Raw genomic sequence first — 16,380 nt, 5'->3', positions numbered from 1 at the left:
CAGTCCTCTGCTTTGCCCAGGTCTTTGAAGGCTTTCTTGGGGGATTCCTGGACAAACCGAGTTCTCCCTTTTCCGAGTTTCCCCGGTGCTTGTAACTTGGAATTTGGCCCTAAACTACGCTTCTTCCGCTTCTTCCTCGTGCCTGGCCTCCGCAAAAGCGGTGCAACCCGCAGGCCTGGCGGAGCAACGCACCGGATTAAAAAAATGGGATTGCGGTTGGCCTGCAGGGCATTTGCAGGGAAAAAAAAAAAAAAAAAAAACATTGTTTAGCAAGTTAACAAGATGTAGCGGGGAGGGATCCACCCCAACCCGGGACGGTGGCGATTAAAAAGGCAAGTCCCGCGCACTACGGGAGGCGGGCGGCTGCCTGGGCGGGAAGCCGCGACCCCGCGCCGCAGGCCCCGCAGCAGCGGCCCGACCCGGGGCAGGCCGAGGGCAGGCCGAGGGCGCGCGGGGCAGCTCCGCGGGACGGCGGCGGCCGAGGGGCCCGGGAGCGCCGGGCAAGGTCACGGAAGGTCGGCGTCACCCGGCCCCGCGGGCGCGCTTCCCGGGAAAGGGGCGGGCGGCCCGCCTCCGGCCTGCGCCCTTGCCCCGCCCCCGCGCCCGCACTCCCGGCGGCCCCGCCCCGCCCCGCGCCCGGGCTGCAGCCTCCCCCGGACGCGGACCCGCCTCGGGGCGCTCGACCGCCCTCCCCGCCCGGGGGCGCGCGGCGGGAGCGCCCTCCCGTTTCCGCGAACACGCCCCGCCTCCCCTCCTCCCCTCTCCTCTCGAGTCTTCCCCTCCCCTCTTCTTCCCTCCCTTCCTCCCTCCCTCCCTCCCCTCCCCACCCCACCCCACCCACCCGGGGTCAAACGCGCGCGGCGGGAGCGCCGTCCGGTTTCGTGGAACACGCCCCTCCTCCCTCCCCTCCCCTCCCCTCCCGTCCCTCCCCGTCCCTTCCCTGTCCCTCCGCACCCGCCTGGGGTCCCGCCGCCGTGGAACACGCTCCCCCTCCCCCCTCCCCTCCCCTCCCCACCCGGCCGGGGACTCGCGGCCGCGGCTGAAGCGCCCTCCCGCGGCGGCGGTACATGCTCCCCTCCCTTCCTCCCTCCGTCCCGCGTCCACGCCGGGGGGCGTGGCCAGGCCGTGCGGGGGCGTGGCCAGGCCTGCGGGGGCGTGGCCAGGCCGTGCGGGGGCGTGGCCAGGCGGCTCCGGGCCCTGCGCGCGGGAGGACCCCGGCGGGCGGCGGGGAGGCCGAGCGCGGCGGCGGAGCGCGGAGGAGCGCGGAGGAGCGGCGCGGGGCGGCCATGGCCGCGGTGCTCAGGCGCAGCTGCGGGGTGAGCGCGGACACGGGGGCCGCGGCGCTCGGGGCGGGGGGGGCGGCGCGGGGCGACGCCGGCGCTGCGCTGGGTGGCGGCGGGCGGGGCGGGGGCCCGAGGCGGCGGCGGGGCCCGTGCGTCGCTGTCCCGCGCCCCCCGTGACCCCGCGGCCCCCGCGCCCCCCGCCCTGGCCTCGCCCTCCGGCCGCCCCGGGCTCGCCGCGACCTTCCCCCGACCGTGACCCGGCCTTGGCCTCGGGCGGCGGGGCCTGCTCTCACGGCCTTGGCCTTTGAGGGGAGCCCGCGGGGCGTCTGCCGCCAGCCCGGGAGCCAGTCGGGGCGCCCGAAAGCGCGGGGGCCGGGCCCTCCGGGGACGACCGTGCAGCGGCGGCGGCGGCGGCGGCGGGGCTGCCCCAGCCCGTAGGTCTCTGCTCGTCCCGCCCGCCGCGGCCTGGAAGAGGGAAGAAGCTGCCGCAGAATTTGCTGGAAGCCGGTCCGGGTATCCTGGGGTCGTGGCTCACGGATCCGGATCCGACGCCGTCTCTGCCACTTGGTTACCCTTTATCTTAGATATTACTGGTACATTAAGACGGCCATCCTGACGTCATCTGTGATTAAGAGATTCATGTTCTCGGCCAAAAAGAGTAGGAATTTTAGGATCTATGAAAATTCTAGTTGCCCAGTATTCGTGATGGCTCTGCGAGGTAATGGACCGGGGATTTAAAAAATGATGATTACAAATTGAACGCCAATTTAAAGACAATTCTTTTTTAGATGATGATGAACTCTGACAACCAAAAAAGAAAAAAGAGGCTAATTTCTCAACCAGAAAAAGATCAATTTCTCAATCTCTCCAAGGGAAAATATAGAAAACCCTGATCCAGAAAACTTACACCCCTGTATCTGTTCTTTGACACTCCCATAAAATTTAAGGTTCTTAGGTTCCTTTTTTTTTTTTAATTTTAAAGATTATTATTTATTTATTCATGAGACACAGAGAGAGAGGGACAGGGAGAGAAGCAGGCTCCACGCAGGGACCCCACGTGGGACTCGATCCCAGGTCTCCAGGGTCACGCCCTGGGGCAAAGGCAGGTGCTAAACGGCTGAGCCCCCCAAGCTGTCCAGGTTCTTATATTCCTAAGATATACACAAAAGTGTTTCATTATAGTTGTACTGTGGTTGCAGACTTGAGGTTTGATGGAAGATGCTGTTGAGTTAGGGACAAAAGCGGCTTGCCAGACCAGAGGTGAATAAACCAGACCATCCAATCCCAGGTGCCACAGGTGAGGCCTTGTTACAACAGCTGCTTCTGACCAATAAAGAATTACCTAAAAAGGAAGTAAGCCTTTGAAGATATTATCACTAGTCCTTACTCTATGGTGATGATAGAGATGTTTAAAGGATTGAGGCTCCCCTGTTGGCTTTTAATAAAAGACCAACCCCGCAAGTCCTCAGTGGCGACCCTGTCCGGACCCCTCTCACTCCTGAGAGCCTTCTCTGCACCTTTGCTTAATAAACTTCTATCGCTTTACTCACTTCCCTTTGTCCAGATTTCCTTCTTTGACTCTGTGAGACCAGAGCCAAGCTCTCCCGTATCCTTTGTCTTTTGGAGATTTGGAATCTGGTTGTTCTGGGTAGAGAGCCCAGAGTGATAAAAGTCAGCATTTATTTGGCATGATGCGTCCAAGACGTTTTCTTGTTTTAAATCCTCTCAACAAATCATCCAGCAAAAAAAAAAGAGCTTCACTTTCTAGATTTGAAGAGAAGCTACGGCAAGTTGGTAATTGGCCCAAGGTCTCAAAAACACTTGGGGGAGTCTAGACTCAAGCCATTCTAAGTCTAAATAATCTACTAATTCTATATTCTGTGTGCATTGGGCCACCTCTCGAAATGGCTAGCATTATATATCATTAGCAGATTGATGGGGATTGTTTCCTGGCTGTAGCTACTTCCGTATTTTGTTTTATGTGACATTTTCCTGAAGAGTAATATGTAAACTTTTTACAAATTATTTTAAGTCCACTAATAATTCCCTATTTAAAGTCACAGCAGACTGTTTTACCTGTTTTATGAGGTCTGATGTTGTGCAGTGGTGTCTAAACCACTAGAAGAACAAGGTTTTTTTGGTCTGGTTTTTGTGGGATTTTTTTTTTTTTTTTTTTTTTTTTTATTGGATGTAGTAACCAATTAGGAGACCTAAACTGAAAGAGCAGTAAAGCAAGGTGGTTAATGGTATAGATTCTCTACACTTAATGTTACAGTTAGAATCCTGGTTACACTACCTAACAGCAGAGTGACCTTGGCCAGTTTCACTTGAACTTGCCGAGCCTCAGTTTCTTCGTATGCAAAGTAAGGATAAAAATAGTGCCTTAATCCTAGGCTTGACTTGGAGATTAAGTGAATTGGCGTGTAGAATGTGACCCTGAACAAGTATGTTTGGTCTATGATGACTGAACAATAAGGGCTAGAGAAACCATGTTTTATTTCCAAACTAATTTAATGAAAATTGCAAAGAAGATATGAATTTTTGTACTCTGTAGTTAGTACAGAGTACAAACTACAAAACTACAAAATTAGTAGTTATTTTTTTCAAGATTGTATAAAGTGTTATTTAGAAAGAGTTATTTAAAATATTTGACAGAGTTGCCTGGGTGGCTCATTGGTTGAACATTGCTTTTGGCTCAGGGCGTGATCCCAGAGTCCTGGGATTGAATCCCACATCGGGCTCCCTGCATGGAGCCTGCTTCTCCCTTTGGCTATGTCTCTGCCTCTCTCTCTTGTGTCTCTCATGAATAGATAAATAAAATAAAGATATTTGACAATCCATACCGTCACTTTAAGTGTAGGTGGTTCAGGCGCCTGGGTGGCTCAGTCAGCTAAGCGTCTGCCTTTCAGCTCAGGTCACAGTCCTGGGATTGAGCCCTACATCAGGCTCCCTGCTCAGTGGAGACTCTCTTCTCCCTCTCCCCATCCCCCTCCTTGTGTGCATGCGCTCAAAAGCAGAAGTTTATTTATTTATTCATGAGAGACACAGAGAGAGAGGCAGAGACACAGGCAGAGGGAGAAGCAGGCTCCACACAGGGAACCTGACATGGGGCTCAATTCCAGATCTCCAGGATCACGCCCTAGGCTGAAGGCGGTGTTAAACCGCTGAGCCACCTGGGCTGCCCACATCTGTAATTTATTTAGAAGAGGGTTCACAAATATTTTTGTAAAGGGAGAGTAAATAATTTCAGCTTTGTGGACTATCTGGTTTCTGGCAACTGGAAAAGCAGCAATTGACAATATGGTGTACCAGTAAAATTGTATTTATTAAACTGGTAGCTGCAAACAAACAAGCAAAAAGCAAACAAAAACTGATGGCTGCCTTAGTGTGTGCTGATTACTGTTTTAGAGTATTCTAGGAATGCTTGTAGACAACAGCTGGAGATCTAGAACATAGTTTTAGGCTAACTTGTTAAATAAAGTGAAGTATCTTAGAAAATGGAATCCTCCACGGGGAAGATTCCCAGAGGCATACCTGTGAGGCTCACAGGGACAGGGTATCAAAGTTGACAGACTAGGGGACTCTTGAATGCAGCACTATACCATCCTGTTTTTGCTTCTCAATCCCTGACTATTGTTTGTCTTGTAGACACTCAAGTAGTACAAATACTACTGTTATTTTCATTGCTTTAAAAAGTTTTTTTCTTTGTATTAAGTGTTCACACATCTGGTACTTGGCTTATTTAATATAGAAATCAAATTACGGTTGAAGGCATTTAAGTAATGGCTTAAAAAACTGTGCTGTTGAGTATAGCCAAACAAGTTGCTGTACTTACTTGTAATTGCCAGTATTCTCTTATTTGATGTTTAATTTGTCAAATTTATTTTTGTAAAATTGTCCCTTACAGGTCCTGAAAAGCCTTTCTCGTTTTGACTGGAGACTACAACATACAAAACCTGCCCTAAAGCATGAACCAAGATTGGGGTTTAATTTTGGTATGTGTTTTGTTCTGTCTTTGACTTTAAACATATTTGATATATATATATGTCTGGAATGTATTTGTAAATCGTCTTAGTAATGTCTGTCAATGATTAGAACCAGTTACCATCCACAGATTGTTCAGTCATACACAATTTTCTTGATCTCTTTTTTTTTTTTTCAGTGTAATATCCTACGTGGAGATCTGTGTTAGCAGCAAACATAAATACCTGTGCCTTTTTTTCTAAGTATGTAGCCCTAAATAGATAACAAATGTACTATTAGGTACAGTCTTCAAGTTAGAAATTTGAGTGTAAAAAACATGTTTTGAACACTTAGGTACACAGTGCTAGGTACCTGCTAATAAGCCAAAGCCTATTTGGGCCCTGATATATCTGAACTGCAGTTTTGATGCTAATGAATAGTTTAACGTTTTGGGATTGGGGAGTCATGTGGTATTGGAAGGAAAAGGAATAAGATCTCCCTTCCCCTTTGGTCTCTAAAATGAAGATCCTGAGCAAAAATAATAATAATAATAATTCCTATTTTTAGCATCCTTGCCTCCTAAAATGCTTCTTGCTTCAAAATTATTACCTTTCCTTTAGTTACAAATCCATTTTCTCTGGTTTCTTGGTCTCAGAAAATAGTTACAAGGGAGCTCAGATAATTAACTCGTACCCAGATACAAATAACAGGTTATCATTTTTGTTTTTTATTTTATTTTTTTAAGATTGTTAGTTTCCTTACAGTTTTTTAAAGAGAATTAAATGAAAAATTTTAGGCCATATAAGGATAGCAGTTTGGGGCATTGGATTTTCTCTTATTAATATAGGTTAGGTACAATTGCTATTTAGTTTCGGTTTGCCCACATACAGATTCATAATAGTAGGAAACCAGCAGGAGAGGGACACCTTGTGGCTCAGTGGTTGAGCAACTGCCTTTGGCTCCGTCCCTGATCGTCCCTGATCCCGGGGTCCTGGGATGGAGCCCTATAACAGGCTCCCTACAGGGAGTCTGCTTCTCCTGCTGCCTGTCTCTCTCATGAATAGATCAAATCTTTAAAAAAAATAAAAAATAAAAAAAATAAAAGCCAGCAGGAGAAATCTGTGCTAGTTTGCTGAGTAACAAGATGATCTAGATACAAGTGTTGAGGAGGGAGGTTGTAAAGCTTAAAAGGACTAGAAGAAGTAACATCTCTGAGCAGTTGTATATTGCTCTTTTTCTAAAATGAAGATAATATCTGCCACATAGGATTTATTTGAAGAATAATGACGTATGTAAAGTCCTTAGTATACAGTGGCTGGATTTAAATAGTTTCTCAATAAATAGTACAAACCAGGTACCTGCCTTCCCTGTCCTTTACTCACCCACAACCTTGGTATCTGCTGGTCCCAATATTAGAAGTAAATTCTGATGTAGTGAACCATGACTAAGACTCTTAAATATATGTAAGTATATAATGTTAGGGACGCCTGGGTGGCTCGGTGCTTGAGTATCTGCTTTTGGCTCTGGGCGTGACCCCGGAGTCCTGGATTGAGTCCCACATCGGGCTCCCTGCATGGAGCCTGCTTCTCCCTCTGCCTGTGTCTCTGCCTCTCTCTCTCTCTCTCTGTGTGACTATCATAAATAAATAAAAAAATTAAAAAAAAAAAGTATACAGTGTTAATTCATTTTAAGACTATCATTTCCTCATTCTGGGCTCTTGTTTCCTTATCAATAAAATGGGAGATTGGATTTTAGGCTGTTTGATTCAAAACCAAAATTCTCATGTCTTTTACATTTTCTTACATCCCCATACAAATAATTATTATAGTCATCAGTATGCTTGCTCATTCTTGTCTCTTTGCTTTTGCTCTTATTTTTCTTGCCCAGAATACCCTATGTCTCTCTCTCTCTCTCTGTTTTTTTTTTAAAGATTTTATTTATTTATTAGAGAGAGAGAGAGAAAGAGAGAGAAAGGCAGGCTCCATGCAGGGAGCCTGTTGTGGGACTCGATCCCGCGTCTCCGGGATCAGGCCCTGGGCTGAAGGTGGCGCTAAACTGCTGAGCCACCTGGGCCGCCCAGCCTTTATCTCTTTTAAAATCTTACATATCCTTGGACGTTGTACACAACCACATTTAAACCTTGAGGTAGTGTGGATTTGAAAAAATCCAAGCGATCAGCTCCTGTCCTCAGGCCAGCCAGCATATTCATTTCATTAGTGTTATAACAACAGAACCTCATATTTTATGTAATTGAATTAGTTTTATGTTATAGTTAACTTTTGAGAAACCCTCCCACCACTTTTACCATTTGCTTTGTGCTAATATATAACCTTAAAGTATTAATTTATACCCTTTAAATCTGAGTTTAAAGGAAGAGTGTAATTGTATTGGTATTCTTACATGATATTTTGGAGCAGGTTTTATTGGTTTATGGTCATTAAGCATGTCTCATCTCCCTAGTTAGACTGATTCTTGAGGTCAGGGAATGTCTTATACATTAGTTTCATTTCAGTATTAGTAAACATTTGATAAATCTGTATAGGAACTAGTAAGAAGTAAAAACAAATTTTTTTTACTCTCATCAGTTGGAAGAGAAAAACAAGTTTATATCTGTTACTCACTTGTAAAAGCTAGAAATCTTCCCTACCTCCTTCTTGTACTTGTATTGACATGGGTTTACTTATATTTGTACAGTGGAATCTTGCTAGTCCAAAAGTGTGTTGCGGTCTTTGCACTTTGCAGAAAGTACACTTCGTGGACTTTCTGATTAATCAAGAGTCAAAGACTCCATTATAAATTTTCACATATTGAGTTCATGGGACTTTACTCTTCATCTTCAGCTCATTGTCTTGTTTTAATGTTTTCTAAATGACTTTCTCTTAGAGTTCACTGAACAGCAAAAAGAGTTTCAAGCTACTGCTCGTAAATTTGCCAGGGAAGAAATAATCCCCGTTGCTGCAGAATATGATAAAACTGGCGAGGTAGGTGTATGCATATTAAAGGAGAAAAAGTTTTTTACATTTTTTATAAGATTATATAATCAAACTATGTAGATTTTAATATAACTTGTTTTTTTGTTTTTACCTTTTTCTTTTAGTACCCTGTCCCCCTAATTAAAAGAGCATGGGAACTTGGTTTAATGAATACACATATTCCAGAGAGTTGTGGTAAGCTTTCATGACATTTTTAATCCTAGAATAAGTATGAACAGGGAAAATGGTAAGACTGTATTCATTCTTTCAAATATTGGATGCCATTTATATTTCACTTATGATTTAGGGCCTCTACTTTTATTTTCCTGTTCAGACTTCAGTAGTTGCCTACTTTTAGAAACATTGTATTAACACTTAGAGCATTTTTCATTTTAACTGGTTTCAACCTTAACTTCATCTTAGACATTGTTAATTTCTCTTTGGTCAGTTTGTTACATTTTGATTCTACCTTTGATTTTGCATTTTATGAAGACTTTTTTTTCTGTGACATTGTCACTTCTTCAGGTGAAAAAAGTCAAAGTTGAATCAAATTTTTACAATATCAAGTTGAAACAGGAAGACAGGTTCAGATTACAAATAGAAACGTTTTTGAAGGACGCCTGGATGGCTCAGTGGTTGAGCGTCTGCCTTCGGCTCAGGGCGTGATCCTGGAATTCCAGGATTGAGTCCCATGTCGGGCTCCCTGTATGGAGCCTGGTTCTCCCTCTGCATGTGTCTTTGCCTTTCTTTCTCTTTGTCGTTCATGAATAAATAAATAAAATTAAAAAAAAAACATTTTTGAAATATTTAAAACTTATATTAGAGAAGTATAATTTGTTACTGTGCTAACCAGAACACTTTTTAGTTTCTTATTAGTTAAAATAGTTCACCTTTATTTCTGACAAGATATACTACATATTATAATGGATCTTAAAATATTTTGATACTATAGGAGGTCTTGGACTTGGAACTTTTGATGCTTGTTTAATTACTGAAGAATTGGCTTATGGATGCACTGGGGTTCAGACAGCTATTGAAGCAAATTCTTTGGGGGTAAGTTTTTTAGAAAATAAATAGTTATTAGAAAATTAGTAGTTAACTGAGCCGTTAATGGGATAGTAGATTAGGTTAAGTTGGTGCAACACAATTTTCTTTAAAAGGAATAAAGAGGGGGTGGCCTGGGTGTCACAGTTGGCTAAGTGTCTGCCCTCAGCTCAGGTCATGATTCCAAAGTCCTGGGATTGAGTCCATCAGGCTCCCTGCTCAGTGGGCAGCCTGCTTCTTCCTCTCCCACTCCCCCTGCTTGTGCTTGTGAACACTCTCTCTCTCTCTCTCTCTCTCTCTGTGTCAAGTAAATAAATAAAATCTTAAAAAGTAAATGGGTAAGTAGATAGATACAAAAAAAGAAAAAAACACGAGATTCTGCATTGAAGCCTAGAGCTCTTCTTATTGCCTGAGTTGATCATTCTGGCCCTGTTGTCTCCAGTAATTGGAGTTCTAGCTAGCCTTGTAGGGACACTATACTTTGGCTGCTGCTTTAGTGGCATTTCTTAGGTATAGGCAAGGCCAAAAACTAGCATTCAGGAAAGAAGGATCGGGATGGCTTGCTGCCACTGCTGGCAATGCTGACTTTATTGAGCAGTTCTTAAGAGGTTTGATCATATATACCACATCATTTATCCTAAATTTAATTTTTAGTGCATATTACTGCAGTGGATTTTTACGTATTATATTACCAAATAGTCCTATATATAACTTAATTTTTGAAAATACTGGGTTCACAGATTTATTTCCTCATGGTTTTAGCTCTCTTAAAGGAAGAGTAAAGGCCAGTTCTTTGGACTTAGTCTTTGGGAGTGGGGGGAGTAGTTCTCTTGTTTTGTTTGAATTATAGTATCTCTGAATTTACATACCTAATAAAAATATCTTGCCTTTTTTCAATGTCGCTTTTCTTTTTGGTAGCAAATGCCTCTAATTATTGCTGGAAATGATCAACAACAAAAGAAGTATTTGGGGAGACTGACCGAGGAGCCATTGATGTGTGTGAGTATGTGCGGCTGCTGCTTGGAAAGAAGGATGCTTTTTCTCCTTTCCAATACAAATGTGTACACTGGGCTGTGACATATTAAGACAAAAGTTAGCAATATATTTAGGTATGATGATGTTTCTGGGTTACCAGGTAAGTGTCTTAATAATCTCCTAGCTTATTTCCAGGAAAGAAATATCTGCTTAATGGAGCACTCTGCAGGCAGTTCAGGAACTGCATGATTGTGTCAGGAAGTTCAGATTGAATGTATGACAATAGTCTTTGAACTACTAGTCTTTTGAACTAATAAGAAATTAATGTGACTGAAAAGTTATTTTATTTGTTGAATGACTGAATGACTTGGGAAGAATATTTATAGAATTTATTTATTTAATTTCCTGAGCACTACTCAACAAAAGTTTAAATTGGATTTAAAAAAATATTTATATGGGCTCCTGCCTGGCAGTCAGTAGAGCATGTGACTCTTGATCTCAGGGTCATGAGTTTAAGTCCCATGTTGGGCATGGAACCTATTTAAAAAAGGAAAAAAGATAATTATAATATATACAAACACATGTTCTCAAAGTGTTTTTACATAAAGACTTTGACTTCTTTTGTTTATGAGTTGAACAGATTTCAATTTGGGGTGTGATTGTGATACCAAAATATAGTAAATTGTTAGTTTTGAGCTAATTGTGAAAATTGGTCTGCAAAAATAGAAGGTAATAGTTAAAAATAACATTTCTTATTTCAGGTACTGAAATTTTAGGCAAACTGCTTAATAAAAACATTTATATAGATTTCTTTGTTAATGGTCACTTTTCAACAAATTTGTTTAGTAGGTTAATTCTCAATATTGTCTAAGAATTATGTGACACATTTAGATTGTTTTCCTGTAGCTTGTATAATACTGAAAATAGGCTAAAAAATTTTAGCTTAGAGATTCTTAGGAGAACCTACCTTAATGCACTGAAAAGAATATCTATAATTATTGCTTCGAAGTATGTATTTCTAAGATAAAAGTCTTTTAAAATAGTTCAAGTATTTTAAACATTTTTGACTGTTTCGTGTTATCAGTACCTTCAGTATATATAAAAATAAATTTACTGTAGTCCCTAAGTTATTCTAACTTGTGAATTAATAAAGGTTTACTATATATTTTCTCCCTTCTAGTGCATAATAGTAGTAAATGTACCCAAAATATGAAGTCAGGGATGAAAATGAAAACATTCAATAGATATATTTGTCTTGATTAATTTACAGTTTTACTTAACTCCAATAAATACTTATAAAATCATACTACATATAATGTTTTATTTAAACTTTTAAAAAATGATATTTTTAATTTTTCTGATTGTAAAAACATCTATATAATCCCTCAGATATGAAGTTAACTGATTTTACTAACTGTTTTACTACCTTTGCTGTCAGATTTTGTATGTGTGTGACCTTAGGTGGGCATGAACCACACTGTCAGATTTTTTAATACATATAAATGTGTTTTTAACAGAGTCATATTATATATGCAGTTTTATATCTTTTGTAACATGACCGTTTTCTTACACACTTTTTTAAATACTGCAATATTTTAAAAAATAAATTTTATTATGATATTATTACATAATATGTTATCTAATGGAATACTGTGCAATAAATTATTTCACTATTATCTATTGTTAGATACTTAAATTCCTTAGGTTTTTGCTTTTAAAGATAATCTCATGGTAAAAATTATTGCGAAAAGTTGATACAAGGTTTCGGATTTGGGGCGCCTGACTGTCCCAGTTGGTTAAGTGTCCACTCTTGATCTTAGCTCAGATCTTGATCTTAAAAAGAAAGAAGGTGTTAGATTTAACTTTGCAGTACAGACACACTGTCATTGCATATTTGTAAGATGTGATCTCTTGCCTGATCATGCAGATACACTCTGGATATACATCCTCAAGTATGCTGAGGAAGTGAGAACGGAGATAAATAAGGGCACTGTAATTATTTTTTAATACTATGTAATATAAAAATAAATAAATAAAAAAAGTACTATGTAATACAAGAGAAGTTTCCAAAAATCAAAACTAATTATGTTTTTGTGTATATATTATATAAAATATTAAAATAACGCATTAGAAATCATATGTCTTTTTTAAAAATTGAACTAAATCTTTTAAATATATACCTAAAATATATGCAGTGTCAGACAGGAACAAGCATTAGAGTTTTTGGGCAAGCTTGTTATGGGCAAGACTTTAGTATACTTATTTGTCTAAACATGGTCTTAAAACCCCGAAGTCTGGGCAGCCCTGGTGGCTCAGTGGTTTAGTGCTGCCTTCAGCCCAGGGCCTGATCCTGGAGACCTGGGATCGAGTCCCACATTGGTCTCCATGCATGGAGCCTGCTCCTCCCTCTGCCTCTGCCTGTGTCTGTCTCTCTCTCTCTCTCTCTGTCTCTCATGAATAAATAAATAAATAAAATCTTAAAAAAAAAAAAGTCTCTGTAAAAAGGCTAATAATGATGAAGAAAACTCTTATCATAAAACAATGCCTTTCCCGTGGAGCTACAAGGTAGCTGGAATTAACTGAAACAACACTGATCCTAGCTTTCAAGTCTTGGCTCAGCCATATGATAGCAGTGTGATCTCATAGTCACTTACCTTTAAAAGCTCTTCTGAAAATAGGGAGTATAATAGCTAACAGGGATATAGTAAAGGTAAAGCAAAATGCTTATTTTTTTTCTAAAGAATATCATCACATAGTGTCCTCTTCACCAACAAATTTCTCTCCTACCTAATGACCAGGAGAAACTTTGTTTCTCTTTAACTGTTACTCATTCATTCATTCAATATGTAAGCTGCCTGTTCTATACCAGACTTGAGCTTATAGGCACTTCACACCTATAAGTTGTACTTATAACTATTATTTTTTTGTTTTGGTAAGTTGAAGGCATAAGTTGAAAGCATAGAGCCAGTTTTACAGTCCAGTATTAATTATTTGAACCTCAAAGCATGTGTTGTATATTTTTTTTTCTGGTTTTATCTTTATTTTCACTTCACCCTAATTTTTATTTTAAAATTTTTATGTATTTATTCATGAGAGAGAGAGAGAGATGCAGAGACACAGGCAGAGGGAGAAGCAGGCTTCATGTGGGGAGCCTGATGTGGGACTCGATCCTGGGACTCAGGGATCATTCCCTGAGCCAAAGGCAGATGCTCAACCACTGAGCCACCCAGGCATCCCTAACCCTGATTTTTTAAACAACATGTATTATATAAACTATCTCACATCACTTTAGATATAAGGGCAAAAAATTTTTTTTACTAGAACATAATGGAGAGCTTCTTTACAAACTATACAAATGTAAAGTGGTGGTATTATCACTAGTATATACTATGCTCATTATTTCAAATATTTGAATACTGTGTACCAGGGAATAAAATAGTGAATAAAACTGAGATCCTTCTTACAAGAAGTTAACAATCTGATAGACTCTCAGATCCTCACCCACAAAGTATTAACTTACTATGCATAGAGGTATGTAAATAAGTAAATTATTCATAAATAAGTGATTATGCATTAAAATGTTACTAATTTACTTGATTTTCTAGTTTGCATGGAAACATTTAGATGTTGTAAGTCAAACTAGTTAGAATACCGAAGATGACAAATGCCAGAAACATTGATTGTTTTCTTAAACACTGATAGGCACTAGGGATACCAAATGGAGTACATCTCATTCCTGCCCTCAGGAAGCTCTGATACAGCGTAAGGGAGAAACACATGAACGACAGTAGTACTGTATATAATACGTATGGTGTGATAAAGAAGAAAACAAGCTGCAGTGGAAGCAAAAAAGGTTTCTGCTGAAAGAGCATTTATAATGCTAATTTTAATTACTAGGAAACAAACAAGAAGACAAGACCAACTGAGAAACTATCTGTGATAAGGCATCTTGTATAGAAACAGCTCTAAAAACTTTGCTTAGGGGGCACCCGAGTGGCTCAGTTGATTAAGCGTCTGCCTTCGGGTTGGGTCATGATCCCAGAGTCCTGGGATTGAGCCCCACATTGGGCTCCCTGCTCGGCGGAGGCTACTTCTCTCTTTCTCTCCTGCTCCCCCTGCTTGTGCACACTGTCTCTTTCTCTCTCTGTCAAGTAAAAAAAAAAATCTTTAAAAAAAATTAAAACAAACACTTCACCTAATTATAAAGTAGGAAATGTCTAATAGCGTATTTCAGAAAAGAAAATTCCCTGAGGTGGTTAAAATAAAATTTTACAGAGTTATCTTTTCTAGACAGTTCATTTGTACAATACCTTTTTTTGTTGTTATAATGCTAAAAATATCTTTAAATCAGTAGATAGGAGAGTAATCTAGTTAACTCATGTGACACCTGAATCACCTCTATAGCACCCCTGTCGAAAGGCCATCTAACTCATGTTTTCATGCTTGAGAGTCACACCCTCCTCAAGTAGCTCCATTTGGGAACATCTCTGACCATTAGAAAGCTCTGCTAGATTACATGGCCCTGAAGAAAAAGGTTCTGACATTTCTTTTATAACTTTGCCGTTTCTCACCATAGTAGGTACTCAATAAAAGTTTCAATGATTTCACTGTAGTTCTATCATTTCAAATTCTCTCCCTTGGCTATATAGCCCTTGAAATATTTGAATATAGCTATCATGTGGATCTTATCTTTTCTAAACTATTTATCCCCAATCTTTTTCATTTTTCTTCATACAGTAAAGTCCCATAACCTGAGTAACCACACTCTGAAATACAGAGCTCAATCTGGTACCCCAGCATGAACCGATGCGTATAGAGTAAGAGTTCCATCACTCTTATTTTAGATTCTATACTTTTGTAAACATAGCTTATACCATTACCACTATTCACTTATTATATAAAGCTTACTCTTGACTTAAATGACGTAACCTTTTTCTCATCTGGTATTAAGGTTTAGTATATTCATTGGGTAGTCTTTTTTTTTGTTTTTTTTTTTTTTAATTTTTTTAAATTTATTTATGATAGTTACAGAGAGAGAGAGAGGCAGAGACACAGGCAGAGGGAGAAGCAGGCTCCATGCACCGGGAGCCCGATGTGGGATTCGATCCCGGGTCTCCAGGATCGCGCCCTGGGCCAAAGGCAGGCGCCAAACCGCTGCGCCACCCAGGGATCCCCATTGGGTAGTCTTTTAACTCCCATTTTAGCCCTGACTTCTCCTTTTAGCTTTACCCTTCTCTATGCACTTGCCCATTAAGACATGTTTTCTTTAGACTTAAATAGCTTAAACTAAATGTGTTGCAAACCAAATTATTTTCTCTCCACTCTTTAGAACTGCTTCTTTTCTAGGTTATCCCCAATTGGAAGTTGCCTAAAATAAAAAAAAAAAAAAAATTGAGTCATCGTAACATCCTCTCTAGCTCCCCAAGATCCTGTTTAGTCTTCATGTCCTATGGATTTCACACCACAGTTCTCAACTCCATTTTTGCTCATCTTCTGTCTTAGTTTAAGGTTTCTTTATTTCCTGCCTGTGCTATTGCAAAGCCTCCTAATCGGTGTCCCTAACTCCAGTCTTTTGTAGTCCCCCTTAAATCCACCTGTTATATAAAAGTTTCATAATAATAAACTATCTAAAATGTAAATGTGTAACTATCACACTCCTGTATTTAAAGAAACATTCAGTGATTCCATTTCATTAATAGCAGTAATGTCTTATATAGTTTTTTAGTTTGTGAACCATGTTAGAATCTGACTTGCCCAGAAACATACATATACTCCTCACCTGTGTGCCCTAGGGCATTCTGGAGTCCCCTGAAACCCATGTATTTGATTCATTAAAGAGGTTCCATTGCACAATAGAAAGTGTTCAGTGTGTTTTTGTTGAGTACATAAAAGTATACTCTCTCAGCATGGCATACACATCAGCCTCCATCACTAGGTCCTTTCCTGCCTTTTTAGCCTCTTTCCATGGCTTTCAATTTCACACTTTTATTATTTTTTTTTAGTAGGCTCCATGCTCAACATGGAACTTGAACTCAAGACCTCAGGATCAAGAGTTGCAGGCTCAACTGGTTGAGCCAGACAGTTGCCCCCTTTTTTCTTTTTTTTTTTTTTTAAGTAGGCTCCACGCCCAACTCAAAACCATG

The 16,380-nt window shown here is 40.8% G+C and overlaps 1 protein-coding gene across 2 annotated transcripts in view; it reads left to right on the top strand.

The window, feature by feature from the left end:
* Positions 1–1,052: 1,052 nt before the first annotated feature.
* ACADM (acyl-CoA dehydrogenase medium chain) overlaps positions 1,053–16,380 on the top strand; it is a 30,575-nt gene continuing 15,247 nt past the window's right edge. The window contains exons 1-6 of one of the 2 annotated variants that reach the window (XM_025417963.3): positions 1,053–1,316; positions 5,191–5,278; positions 8,130–8,227; positions 8,344–8,413; positions 9,171–9,271; positions 10,181–10,261. In XM_025417963.3, coding sequence (XP_025273748.3) covers positions 1,068–1,316; positions 5,191–5,278; positions 8,130–8,227; positions 8,344–8,413; positions 9,171–9,271; positions 10,181–10,261 — 687 coding nt within the window. In that variant the 5' untranslated portion in view covers positions 1,053–1,067. Of the gene's footprint in view, positions 1,317–1,857; positions 2,002–5,190; positions 5,279–8,129; positions 8,228–8,343; positions 8,414–9,170; positions 9,272–10,180; positions 10,262–16,380 lie in introns of those variants that run through there. The other variant, XM_035717864.2, reaches the window with a different exon arrangement.

The sequence above is a fragment of the Canis lupus genome, chromosome 6, assembly GCF_003254725.2.
Source record: "Canis lupus dingo isolate Sandy chromosome 6, ASM325472v2, whole genome shotgun sequence".
Classification (NCBI taxonomy): domain Eukaryota; kingdom Metazoa; phylum Chordata; class Mammalia; order Carnivora; family Canidae; genus Canis; species Canis lupus.
This window is presented reverse-complemented; position numbering and strand designations above follow the sequence as displayed.